Source organism: Oncorhynchus nerka, linkage group LG28 (genome assembly GCF_034236695.1).
Source record: "Oncorhynchus nerka isolate Pitt River linkage group LG28, Oner_Uvic_2.0, whole genome shotgun sequence".
In the NCBI taxonomy this organism is placed as follows: domain Eukaryota; kingdom Metazoa; phylum Chordata; class Actinopteri; order Salmoniformes; family Salmonidae; genus Oncorhynchus; species Oncorhynchus nerka.
The window spans coordinates 54,839,753-54,853,329 of NC_088423.1; the positions used below are offsets into that span (position 1 = coordinate 54,839,753).

Genomic DNA, 13,577 nt, shown 5'->3' on the forward strand with positions numbered 1-13,577 from the left:
AAAAGGTTAGTGATTAATTTTCTTTCTTCTTTTTGTGACTACTCCCTTTGGCTGGAAAATGGCTGTGTTTGTGACTAGGTGCTGACCTAACATAATCGCATGGTATGCTTTCATCGTAAAGCCTTTTTGAAATCGGACACTGGTGGGATTAACAACAAGTGTATCTTTAAAATGGTGTATAATACTTATGTTTGAGGAATTTTAATGAGATTTGTTGTTTTGAATTTGGCGCCCTGCACCCTCACTGGCCTTTGTCAAATCGATCCCGTTAACTGAGTTGCCTAGTTAAATATAGGTTCAATAAAAAAAAAGTGTATTTAAATAATGGTTTGGTCACCACTTGATGGGATTCAAGAGTGATATATTGTTCCCTTCACCCTACATCACTACTAAAATTGCCATTTGTCATAAGTCTGTGCCCATAGCATGAACCAGCCTTTTTCCTCACTGAATAGAGATGACTGGGATGAACATGGACTCGTTCACTCTTCCCCTGCCAGATATAAGACTGTGCCATAAGAAAGACAGCGCCTTGCCCAGTGACAGGGTAATATTATGTGTTAGTAAATCAACTTGAACACGAGGATGAGGGTTTTTAAACTCACCCGTTCAAAAAATGCTCAAAGAGATGAAGCTGGCCGTCTTTACACACCACTGCTAGCCTCAACACCTAAGAGAAGGAGAAATTGGATTAGGCATGTGTCTTAGCGGTCCAGTCCCAAATCAGCCCCTACACCATTATCTTGGACAACCTGCACATCCCGTTATTAAGGAATGTCTTGAACCAAGGGAGGCACAAGAGACCAAGCTTGGTCAACCACCACCTCCCCTCTAACAAATGATCGGGTCAATGGTCCCCTTAGGTCTCATCTTAGTCATTTGGCCAGGTCACACCGTGCTGACAATGGGAGAGATTCAGACAGCGAGACAAAACGAAAGCCTTCCACAATGAGTGCGCTTAAGCGCGACACTATTTTTCCACTGGGGAATGTTTGGCTAACTTCAGCTGGCACTTGTTTAGGCAAAACTAACACCCTACTCCAAATAACCTCCAGTGAAGCACAGCCATCTCACCTCTTCCTTGCTGTTGGAGGTGAAGAGGTCTATGTGGTGAGGCTCGTCAGTCAGGTTGAAGGACACCACTGAGTTCTTGTCCTTGCCGTCCTCCCGGACTTGCCTAAGGGGTGGACAGACATGAATATGTAGCGTATACACAGCACACGAGTCAGCCCAAAGACAAACCAGTTGGCTTTGCTTTGTTCATTTAACCTTGAGTTCTTGATAGCAAGTGAACACTAGAAATCAAAACACTTGTTCTTTATTTAATCAGACTGTCAAGACAAATGACAGGTCTGTTTATTTTTTTGTAAGGGAGTATTTTGTAAGAAACTGACATGACACTTCATATCACATGCAACACAAAACAACCCCTGTGTATTGTGGGTCTATTGAGAGAAGCGCTGTGGCGTTCATTACTCACCACACGCTGAGGAGTCTGTCGTGGGCCGCGCCGGAGAGGAAGTAGAGGCCGTTACTATCCGGGGGGCGTGTGGTGGCGAAGCGCAGGGTCGTCACCGCTGTGGAGTGACCTGTGAACTTCTGATGGAGGAGGGAGAAAACAGGTGGGAGGTGTAAGTTTGGAGAAAACATCTTGATCCAAAGACAGGGGAATCTGAGGTAATCACTGAACTGGCTCATGTTCATTAGGGCACACAATGAAAAAGGCTGATGAAGAGGTGGTCCTCTTGTTGGCAATGTCCAGGTACTACACCTGAGCTGCTTACTCTTTTCATCCATTTGGTGACAACTGAACACGACCCAATTACTTATGGATCTGTTTGAAATTTACTGTTACGGGGGTGTAAATGCATCTGCTACATGAAAGTATAAGTGTAAGGACCTTAGGCCTGTCAGCTACCCTGCATAATAGCATGACAAATTCATGTGAGTGTCTGCCACGTAACTGCTGCGTATGCAGTCTGGGCAAGATCCACTTAATAAAAGCAACATTTATGCTTGATCATAAAATGTGTTCCGAGGCTTTGTATGGAGGGTGTGAGGTCAAGTCAAGCTCATAACCCCATGGCTGAGTGCCTCAAATTTTGTAACAATGCAGAGGGCTCCATATTGACATGATTGGTTGACAGTAGGTGTGGACGGGAGGTCCTGTACAAACACGCTTCCTTGACAAGTAGTGGTAGGAACGCCCTGACATCTGCAGAGGCCGTATGACCGTAAATGATGCATGGCCAATGCAGACATCAGATTGACCAAGCAGTGCCTTTTACCCGGTACACCTCCTTGGTCTCGAGGTCCCACATCTTGATGGTATGTCCCGCTGAGAGCAGCAGCTTGCCATCCGGACTCACACACAGACTGGTCACTGGGGCACGATCAGCCTTCCACTTACTGTGGAGAAGAAAAAATTATGGGCCTTCTATAAAATAGAGGAAGAAATCCATAATTCCAACCCTTTCACTCATGTCCAAACATTTTCTTAAACATTTTTACAGTGCGGGGGGAAATATCCGATGACTGAAACGTGGGCCAATCTCAGATCGATTGTCTGGGGCCAAGTTGACCACCCCTTTCATGCAAGAACGTCAACACCATTTTGCTTTGCGAGAAAGAGGATCATATGTACATTTAACAGAGTTAATCCAATTCCAATCCCCTTGCTTAAGGGGTCTGGGGTCCTCCCCAGGATCTGAGAAGCTCAGTTCTGGTGACTTTTTAGAGGGACATTCATTCTACTCCCAACTGAATGGAAATATAACACTGACACCATGTAAAATACAATTTCCACCTAAAAAAATGAGACTAATAACAATGGCTTTTAACATATTGGACCATGCATATAGCCTATAAAGTCTATATCAGGGGTATTTAACACTTACCCTACGAGGCCCAGAACCTTCTGATTTTGGGTTCTACCTGATAATTAATTGACCTGGTATCCCAGATCTAAAATCAGTCCCTGATTAAAGTTGGGATGAAAAAAAGCTGTGGAACTGGCTTCAGGGCCCAGAGTTGAATATGATGGTCGAAAGCAGGGCTCTCCCAGTTACTAGAGAGCTACCCTCGTGTGGCTTCACTCCAACCATAGTTATAACTAACCTGATTCATCTTATCAACCAGCTAATTAATAGAACCACGTGCACTAGATTAAGGTTGGAATGAAAACCCACAGGATGGTAGTGCTCCAGGAACAGTGTTGGAGAGCACTGGTCTATATTAATAAATGTTCTATAAGCAATAAGAATCATCGGCTGTAACCCAACTGATGCAGAATAGTGGCTATAAAATATCCTGCATTTTCCCATTGACACAACATCCCGATTGTTATTACTATACATCAATAATTATATACTTATTTTGATCTAATACATGTTTCCCTCCCTATGGCTCTGGAAACTTGAATGCGCCTCGAGAAGAATATTTCTCACAGAACACACAATAAGGCAAATAATTAAATAGGTAAACTATTTTGCTATGGGGTTGTCGGATTTTGTTAACATTACATGGCAAAAAAAGGCAACACTAGTATTGAATTACTTTTGCCAGTTGCTAGAGTAGGCTACACACCGAGTTGAGCGAAGCGGTGGTGGGCATTTGAATTCCCTTCATCTGAACATTGGCGTGTCAGCAACAATTGTGCATGTAAGTTCAGCGCACACAACAATACACAAAAACAAGAATGCATTTATTTGGGAATATATTTAGAACAGACATGCTTCTGTTTTAGGATGCATGTAATTACAACCCCCCCTCCCCCCCAGAGATTTGTATTGCAGATATACACTGACCTCTATACTTTCCACCAAATTCAATCTGACAAGTGTGTGAGCATGAGTAGGACCTCATCTGCCAAAAGACACTATATAGCAATGAGTGGCCTAATTAGTCAACAATAATTATTCCTGACAATACTGCTGAGACCGTGTAAGCTTATGCACTCCAAGACTTCAATCAGCAACCAGTGAATTTAAGTTAACCGGGTCAAAAAGCCAGGACCACCATTTTCTATCGAAATTATCCTGCACCTATGAGCAGTTATGCCAAGGCTCATGCAAGTCTGGCTACCTACTTAAATGTAAATAAGGTTGAAGCGCCATCAGACTTGAAATGCACATTGGATTGTGTATGTAACACATTCCTACAGCGAGACAAATCCGGTGTAAAACAGACCCTTCATCACCACAAAAGGTGTTACTGCTGAACCATGGAGGACTGTCGCAGAGAAAACCCTTTTTTGGTTTAAACCAGTTTTATTCGATTTCCCCACCACCGACCGGTACCCACCAGCGCGCCTTGCCCGTCTGTAGGTCCCACTCTACGATGTGTGTGTCGTCTGAGCCACTGTACAGCAGGCAGTCCTCAGGGTGCCACTGCACACAGTTCACCACACCACTGTGACTTCCGTCCTGGGAAAGAGCAGATGTCAACAATATTCTTTGATAGTGTGATAGAACATTGAGAAAAATTCATAGGGTTCACAATTGGAATAAAAACAGTACCAGATGTTTCACTAACTTCATGGTATCCGATATGCACGATTGAGGGTAAAAACGTTGTGAAATGACATGTCACCGCAGCATATTATAGAACATGGCATAAATCCTGTGGCATTTAGAAAAAGCCACAGGATGGTTTAACCTCTAGTGACTCCCCATCCCGCATGAGGGAGCATAATCATCAACTGACACGAATTAGCTTAACGCAACAGACATAAATATTCCTAGAAAATATTCCTATGGTTTAAGTTTAATAAATGTGAATATTTGTAGTTACTTTTTAAGTAAATACCTGCAGTGCAATACGTTAGGAGATAAACATAATGTTCTTCATTTCACCTGTCACATTATGAAGATTACAGTCAAGGGGTGTTTGTTTACAATCACAACTAGAGTCGGGAGCCTTGTGAATCACTCACTGTTGAACAGCAACAGGTGATCTAATTACAGCATGGAATTCCCAACTAAATGTTTGCAAGCTACATAGCTCACAACTACTAAGTTAAGTGTTTAAAATGTGCTAAATGCTCTGCAGTTGTGCATTTGGTTAGGTAACTTTGTAGATCGTTACCTAGCTATGGGGTTAGCTTCTTTCAAAATTAAGCATTCACTCGGTAACAGCAGAGAATACCTTGCTGGATTAAGATCCCTACCAGCTAATATTTGTTTTGTGCATTCAGGAAACTAGCATTTTTGTTACTTTTAGTTTAGGTCAGAAACCGTACAAAATGTTAGCAATGCGTTCATTGGCATTTAACATTCTCTATGGGATTTTAGCATTGCTAACATGTCAGATTACAGAGTACAAGTATGGATTGAAAACAGCACCCCTTGTGTTCAGTGGCGGTGTTACCAAATATCCCAGTGTGGAACATTTACATTTACATTTAAGTCATTTAGCAGACGCTCTTATCCAGAGCGACTTACAAATTGGTGCATTCACCTTATGACATCCAGTGGAACAATAGTGCATCTAAATATTTTAAGGGGGGTGAGAGGGATTACTTTATCCTATCCTAGGTATTCCTTAAAGAGGTGGGGTTTCAGGTGTCTCCGGAAGGTGGTGATTGACTCCGCTGTCCTGGCGTCGTGAGGAGTTTGTTCCACCATTGGGGGCCAGAGCAGCGAACAGTTTTGACTGGGCTGAGCGGGAACTGTACTTCCTCAGTGGTAGGGAGGCGAGCAGGCCAGAGGTGGATGAACGCAGTGCCCTTGTTTGGGTGTAGGGCCTGATCAGAGCCTGGAGGTACTGAGGTGCCGTTCCCCTCACAGCTCCGTAGGCAAGCACCATGGTCTTTTAGCGGATGCGAGCTTCAACTGGAAGCCAGTGGAGAGAGCGGAGGAGCGGGGTGACGTAAGAGAACTTGGGAAGGTTGAACACCAGACGGGCTGCGGCGTTCTGGATGAGTTGTAGGGGTTTAATGGCACAGGCAGGGAGCCCAGCCAACAGCGAGTTGCAGTAATCCAGCATTCACCAAGAGTTGCAGTAAGGAGATGACAAGTGCCTGGATTAGGACCTGCGCCGCTTCGGTGTGAGGCAGGGTCGTACTCTGCGGATGTTGTAGAGCATGAACCTACAGGAACGGGCCACCGTCTTGATGTTAGTTGAGAACGACAGGGTGTTGTCCAGGATCACGCCAAGGTTCTTAGCGCTCTGGGAGGAGGACACAATGGAGTTGTCAACCGTGATGGCGAGATCATGGGACGGGCAGTCCTTCCCGGGAGGAAGAGCAGCTCCGTCTTGCCGAGGTTCAGCTTGAGGTGGTGATCCGTCATCCACACTGATATGTCTGCCAGACATGCAGAGATGCGATTCGCCACCTGATCATCAGAAGGGGGAAAGGAGAAGATTAATTGTGTGTCGTCTGCATAGCAATGATAGGAGAGACCATGTGAGGTTATGACAGAGCCAAGTGACTTGGTGTATAGCGAGAATAGGAGAGGGCCTAGAACAGAGCCCTGGGGACACACCAGTGGTGAGAGCACGTGGTGTGGAGACGGATTCTCGCCACGCCACCTGGTAGGAGCGACCTGTCAGGTAGGACACAATCAAGCGTGGGCCGCGCCGGAGATGCCCAACTCGGAGAGGGTGGAGAGGAGGATCTGATGGTTCACAGTATCGAAGGCAGCCGATAGGTCTAGAAGGATGAGAGCAGAGGAGAGAGAGTTAGCTTTAGCAGTGCGGAGCGCCTCCGTGATACAGAGAAGAGCAGTCTCAGTTGAATGACTAGTCTTGAAACCTGACTGATATGGATCAAGAAGGTCATTCTGAGAGAGATAGCGGGAGAGCTGGCCAAGGACGGCACGTTCAAGAGTTTTGGAGAGAAAAGAAAGAAGGGATACTGGTCTGTAGTTGTTGACATCGGAGGGATCGAGTGTAGGTTTTTTCAGAAGGGGTGCAACTCTCGCTCTCTTGAAGACGGAAGGGACGTAGCCAGCGGTCAGGGATGAGTTGATGAGCGAGGTGAGGTAAGGGAGAAGGTCTCCGGAAATGGTCTGGAGAAGAGAGGGGATAGGGTCAAGCGGGCAGGTTGTTGGGCGGCCGGCCGTCACAAGACGCGAGATTTCATCTGGAGAGAGGGGGAGAAAGAGGTCAGAGCACAGGGTAGGGCAGTGTGAGCAGAACCAGCGGTGTCGTTTGACTTAGCAAACGAGGATCGGATGTCGTCGACCTTCTTTTCAAAATGGTTGACGAAGTCATCTGCAGAGAGGGAGGGGGGGGATTCAGGAGGGAGGAGAAGGTTGCAAAGAGCTTCCTAGGGTTAGAGGCAGATGCTTGGAATTTAGAGTGGTAGAAAGTGGCTTTAGCAGCAGAGAGAGAAGAGGAAAATGTAGAGAGGAGGGAGTGAAAGGATGTCAGGTCCGCAGGGAGGCGAGTTTTCCTCCATTTCCGCTCAACTGCCCGGAGCCCTGTTCTGTGAGCTCGCAATGAGTCGTTGAGCCACGGAGCGGGAGGGGAGGACCGAGCCGGCCTGGAGGATAGGGGACATAGAGAGTCAAAGGATGCAGAAAGGGAGGAGAGGAGGGTTGAGGAGGCAGAATCAGGAGATAGGTTGGAGAAGGTTTGAGCAGAGGGAAGAGATGATAGGATGGAAGAGGAGAGAGTAGCGGGGGAGAGAGAGCGAAGGTTGGGACGGCGCGATACCATCCGAGTAGGGGCAGTGTGGGAAGTGTTGGATGAGAGCGAGAGGGAGAAGGATACAAGGTAGTGGTCGGAGACTTTGAGGGGAGTTGCAATGAGGTTAGTGGAAGAACAGCACCTAGTAAAGATGAGGTCGAGCGTATTTCCTGCCTTGTAAGTAGGGGGGGAAGGTGAGAGGGTGAGGTCAAAAGAGGAGAGGAGTGGAAAGAAGGAGGCAGAGAGGAATGAGTCAAAGGTAGACGTGGGGAAGTTAAAGTCGCCCAGAACTGTGAGAGGTGAGCCGTCCTCAGGAAAGGAGCTTATCAAGGCATCAAGCTCATTGATGAACTCTCCGAGGGAACCTGGAGGGCGATAAATGATAAGGATGTTAAGCTTGAAAGGGCTGGTAACTGTGACAGCATGGAATTCAAAGGAGGCGATAGACAGATGGGTAAGGGGAGAAAGAGAGAATGACCACTTGGGAGAGATGAGGATCCCGGTGCCACCACCCCGCTGACCAGAAGCTCTCGGGGTGTGCGAGAACACGTGGGCAGACGAAGAGAGAGCAGTAGGAGTAGCAGTGTTGTCTGTGGTGATCCATGTTTCCGTCAGTGCCAAGAAGTCGAGGGACTGGAGGGAGGCATAGGCTGAGATGAACTCTGCCTTGTTGGCCGCAGATCGGCAGTTCCAGAGGCTACCGGAGACCTGGAACTCCACGTGGGTCGTGCGCGCTGGGACCACCAGATCAGGGTGGCCGCGGCCACGCGGTGTGGAGCGTTTGTATGGTCTGTGCAGAGGAGAGAACAGGGATAGACAGACACATAGTTGACAGGCTACACAAGAGGCTACGCTAATGCAAAGGAGATTGGAATGACAAGTGGACTACACGTCTCGAGTGTTCAGAAAGTTAAGCTTACGTAGCAAGAATCTTGACTAAAATGATTAAAATGATACAGTACTGCTGAAGTAGGCTAGCTGGCAGAGGCTGCGTTGTTGACTATGTAGGCTAGCTGGCAGTGTCTGCGTTGTTGACACTACACTAATCAAGTCGTTCCGTTGAGTGTAATGGTTTCTACTGTGCTGCTATTCGGGGCTAGCTGGCTAGCTAGCAGTGTTGATTTACGTTACGTTGCGTTAAAAGAACAAGGTCAATAAGGTCAGTATGAAGTTATGACAATCTGGTCACCGCCCAAACCTATAAAGTAACACTTCCAACCATAAGGCAAACATTGTCTTCTATTATGCAGGCAACATGTTTCATTTTACTAGTCAATATGGTCTACTAGAAGTTCTCAATTGTATGATTTTTGGTACATCCCCAAATGGTCAGAGACAGTGGCGCTACATCCCACTCCTTACCAGTGTACAGTGCAGTGCTCCTTTCACTGTGCTGTAGATGATAACGCTGCCCACAGCCGTGCCCAGAGCCAACAGGTCCACCTGATTCTCCACCTGTCCTGCCTCTGATTTCCTCTTCTTCCGTTGAGGTCCCTCCTGTAGTACAAATACTCATTAGCCAATATTAACTATTAAATTCACTTTTTTAACTGACTGATAAAACTAGGGACACCGTTCATTTTCCTTGGTGCAACACTGTTTTGCTGGTCATGTAACCATTTAGATTGTTGAGTGACTTTGGGTAGAAACTACCCCCGTGTCGGTGCATTAGAAATGCATACAGGTACAAATATAAACGGTTTTTTATTTTACCTTTATTTTTACTAGGCAAGTCAGTTAAGAACAAATTCTTATTTTCAATGACGGCCTAGGAACAGTGGGTGAACTTGCCTGTTCAGGGGCAGAACGACAGATTTGTACCTTGTCGGCTCAGGGATTTGAACTTGCAACCTTTTGGTTACTAGTCCAACGCTCTAACCACTAGGCTACCCTGCCGCCCCATGTGCACGCAACTAAGAAAATAAAAAGCATTCGGTGCTTCCAATGTATTGAGCCATTGTAGATTCTGACCAACCTCTCACTCAACGTCAACAAAACAAAGGAGATGATCGTGGACGTCAGGAAACAGCAGAGGGAGCACCCCCCTATCCACATCAAAGGTGATAAGTTAAGTTCCTCTGTGTACACAGCACGGACAAACTGAAAAGGTCCACCCACACAGACATTCTCGTAAAGAAGGCGCAACATTGCCTCATCAACCTCGGGACGCTGAAGGAATTTGGCAGCAGATAGCCTAATGGTTAGTGTTGGGCCAGTAACCGAAAGGTTGCTAGATCAAATCCCCGAGCGGACAACGTAAACATATCTAGTTCTGCCCTTGAACAGGGCAGTTAAATAAGAATTTGTTCTTAACTGACTAGCCTAGTTAAATAAAAGGTTGAATAAAAAAATGCAACATTTAAAAACCCTGACAACCTTCCGGTCTTGCTATATCACAGCCTGGTATGGCAACTGCACCGCCCTCAATCGCAAAGCTCTCCAGCGTGTGGTGCGGTCTGCACAACACATCACCAAATCAAATCAAAATGTATTTGTCACATACACATGGTTAGCAGATGTTAATGCGAGTGTAGCGAAATGCTTGTGCTTCTAGTTCCGACAATGCAGTGATAACCAACAAGTAATCTAACTAACAATTCCAAAACTACTGTCTTATACACAGTGTAAGAGGATAAGGAATATGTACATAAGGATATATGAATGAGTGATGGTACAGAGCAGCATACAGTAGATGGTATCGAGTACAGTATATACATATGAGATGAGTATGTAGACAAAGTAAACAAAGTGGCATAGTTAAAGTGGCTAGTGACATAAGAATGCAGTCGATGATCTAGAGTACAGTATATACATATGCATATGAGATGAATAATGTAGGGTAAGTAACATTATATAAGGTAGCATTGTTTAAAGTGGCTAGTGATATATTTACATCATTTCCCATCAATTCCCATTATTAAAGTGGCTGGAGTTGGGTCAGTGTCAATGACAGTGTGTTGGCAGCAGCCACTCAATGTTAGTGATTGCTGTTTAACAGTCTGATGGCCTTGAGATAGAAGCTGTTTTTCAGTCTCTCAGTCCCAGCTTTGATGCACCTGTACTGACCTCGCCTTCTGGATGATAGCGGGGTGAACAGGCAGTGGTTCGGGTGGTTGATGTCCTTGATGATCTTTATGGCCTTCCTGTAACATCGGGTGGTGTAGGTGTCCTGGAGGGCAGGTAGTTTGCCCCCGGTGATGCGTTGTGCAGACCTCACTACCCTCTGGAGAGCCTTACGGTTGAGGGCGGAGCAGTTGCCGTACCAGGCGGTGATACAGCCCGCCAGGATGCTCTCGATTGTGCATCTGTAGAAGTTTGTGAGTGCTTTTGGTGACACCGGGGTCAAACTACCTGCCCTCCATGACACCCACAGCACACGATGTCACAGGAAGGCCAAAAAGATCAAGGACAACAACCACCCAAGCCACTGCCTGTTCAGTACAGGTGCATCAAAGCTGGGAACAGCGAGACTGAAAAAAAAAAAAAATCACTAACAGCTGCCTACATTGAAACCTAATCACTGGTCACTTTAATAAATGTTAATAATATAATATATGTATATACTGTATTTTATACCATCTACTGCACTATGACTATGCAGCTCAGCCATCGCTCATTCATATACTTTATTTTATACCTTTATTTAACCAGGCAAGTCAGTTAAGAACAAATTCTTATTGTCAATGACGGCCTAGGAACAGTGGGTTAACTAACTGCCTGTTCAGGGGACAGATTTGTACCTTGTCAGCTCGGGGGTTTGAACTCACAACCTTACTAGTCCAACGCTCTAACCACTAGGCTACCCTGCCGCCACTTATACGTACATTTTCTCATTCACCCCTTTACATTTGTCTGTATTAGATAGTTGTTAGGGAATTGTTAGATATTACTGCAATGTCAGAAGTAGAAGCACTTCGCTACACTGCTAACCACATGCATGGGACCAATAACATTTGATTTGACCTGTGCATGGTGAGTGATTCACCTTGGGGTGCCGAAACGTCCTTTTTCGGTTGCTTGTAAATTTGTATCTATACCTTTTTTAAGTACATGTCAGTTGTAACAGGAGTAAATGATGATAGTTGCTCAGGGAAATTCCATATATGGGGAGTATCAAACTTATTTTGACATTGAAGGCTTGCGGAGCTTGTCAAATGAAAGTTTGAGTCGGAGCTTCCTGGGTGTTGGGAGCCATGAAATACTCATCGTCGACATTGCTTACAGGTAACCCTTGCATTGACAGGAAGCCGAAATCACAGTAACTAGACCACAAAAGCCAACTGCAAAATCATTAAGTTGTCAAAACGGTTTCTTATTGTGACACTAAATACCATGTCACTTGAATAGCCACCCCCCTACTTAACACCTGTTTTACTTTAAACGTGTAGCTGTCTAGATTCATACTAAAGGAAGTAAGGTTAAATAGATTGTCGTCCCTTGTCAGAACGCCTCGATTTAAAGTAATTTCCGTAGAAGGTAAGGCGAGAGTTTTCGATAACCCTACCCCTTTTCCTAACTTCATCCGGTTTCCTAACCTGCCACGTTATTTATTCTAACCTGGTGCTTAAATTATCCTAACCTACTACGAAAAAGCACTTCGGCATCGAAATGGCGTGAAGTGTTTCCCATCTGACACGTATGTGAAACGATAGCTAACAAGTTAAAGGTGGGTAAACGTGGTCGAGACAAACGCATTACTGTGGTCAAATTCAATGACATAAAAAATAAGACAAAGAAAATAACTCCGCAGTCGTGTATTGTTGTTATACATTAGAGGGGTACGGAAAATAACGTTACAAAATTGGATTTGGAAATCAAAATCTGCGTCACATGGTGAATAGGTAGCTAACGTTAGCTAGCTGTTCTAATCTAGTTAGCTAACCCTTTACGGTTGGCTATTTACATTTGTGTTAGTATTTGAAAAGCAACTGTCCTTATATGTATTTGTTTGACTTAGTCGTTCTTAGTCTGAATCAAGACACATTCAAGGAACTCGTGGCAATTTGGGGCTACCACCATGTGCAACTAACATGTGCGTCCTGTAGGACAGGAGGTAACGTTAGCTAGCGTTAGTTTCAACAAGCTAAACGTGGCAAATACAACACACCACACAACAAAATTGTAAACGACTTAAGATATAATTCCATCACAAGTCTAAATGCATTTATTGGATTAAAGTTATCAGAAAGTTGTTTTACTAGCAGGAACGCCTGGGCCTTTACGCCTCCCCCGACACATACCTTGGCCTTTCGGCATGGTCCCCAAGATATGCAGGTACAAGTGGCACTCAAGTGTGCTGAAGGCACGTATTCTTGATTAAGTGTTTTAATATCTGTGTTCCAAATACGAAGTCTGCCATCCTGAGCACATACAGCAAGGTATTGACGTGACTTTGGAGAGAAAACGCAGGGTAGCCCCAAAGAAAAAGTACCTCCATCAGCCGCCATTATTGAACCAATGTCTGCGTGGATTGCCAAGAACCACGTGTTTATTGCCCACAGAGCAGGCGCGTTGGTGCATCAGTTGGAGACTTTTCATTGGTTAGTGTGAGATTTTTGGGGCGTGGTTAGAATTAAAAGTGTGAAAATGGGAAGAGATATGTATTCAATGACGAAGAAAGAGTACAAGCTGTTTTCGAATACCCACAATAACATACTGTATACGACATACTTAATGAGTTCATTTTAGTAAAATAACGGTATCCTTTCAGTTGAGCATACTAGCGCTACGCCTTTCTACCGGAAATGGATGCTGTTGCTATGCAACCTCTTACCATCATAACAAATTACTAGCTAGACATTTTACGTATGTTCGTAAATTCAATCTGGGGTGCCAGAGTGCGCTCTGGGCGTTCATAAATTCAGAGCGGAAGAGTAGGAGTGATCCGAGCATTCTGACCATCACAACAAGCTAAATGGTTAGCTACGTCGACACAAATGATAGAA

At 45.1% G+C, this 13,577-nt stretch overlaps 1 protein-coding gene across 1 annotated transcript in view; it reads right to left on the reverse strand.

The window, feature by feature from the left end:
• Window positions 1–13,107, reverse strand: part of wdr43 (WD repeat domain 43) — a 39,096-nt gene extending 25,989 nt beyond the window's left edge. Inside the window, exons 1-7 of the mRNA XM_029623114.2 lie at window positions 12,873–13,107; window positions 8,995–9,129; window positions 4,303–4,424; window positions 2,289–2,409; window positions 1,481–1,599; window positions 1,075–1,177; window positions 606–670 (exon numbers count right to left, since the gene is read on the reverse strand). Coding sequence (XP_029478974.1) covers window positions 606–670; window positions 1,075–1,177; window positions 1,481–1,599; window positions 2,289–2,409; window positions 4,303–4,424; window positions 8,995–9,129; window positions 12,873–13,079 — 872 coding nt within the window. The 5' untranslated portion in view covers window positions 13,080–13,107. The remainder of the gene's footprint in view (window positions 1–605; window positions 671–1,074; window positions 1,178–1,480; window positions 1,600–2,288; window positions 2,410–4,302; window positions 4,425–8,994; window positions 9,130–12,872) is intronic.
• Window positions 13,108–13,577: the final 470 nt, after the last annotated feature.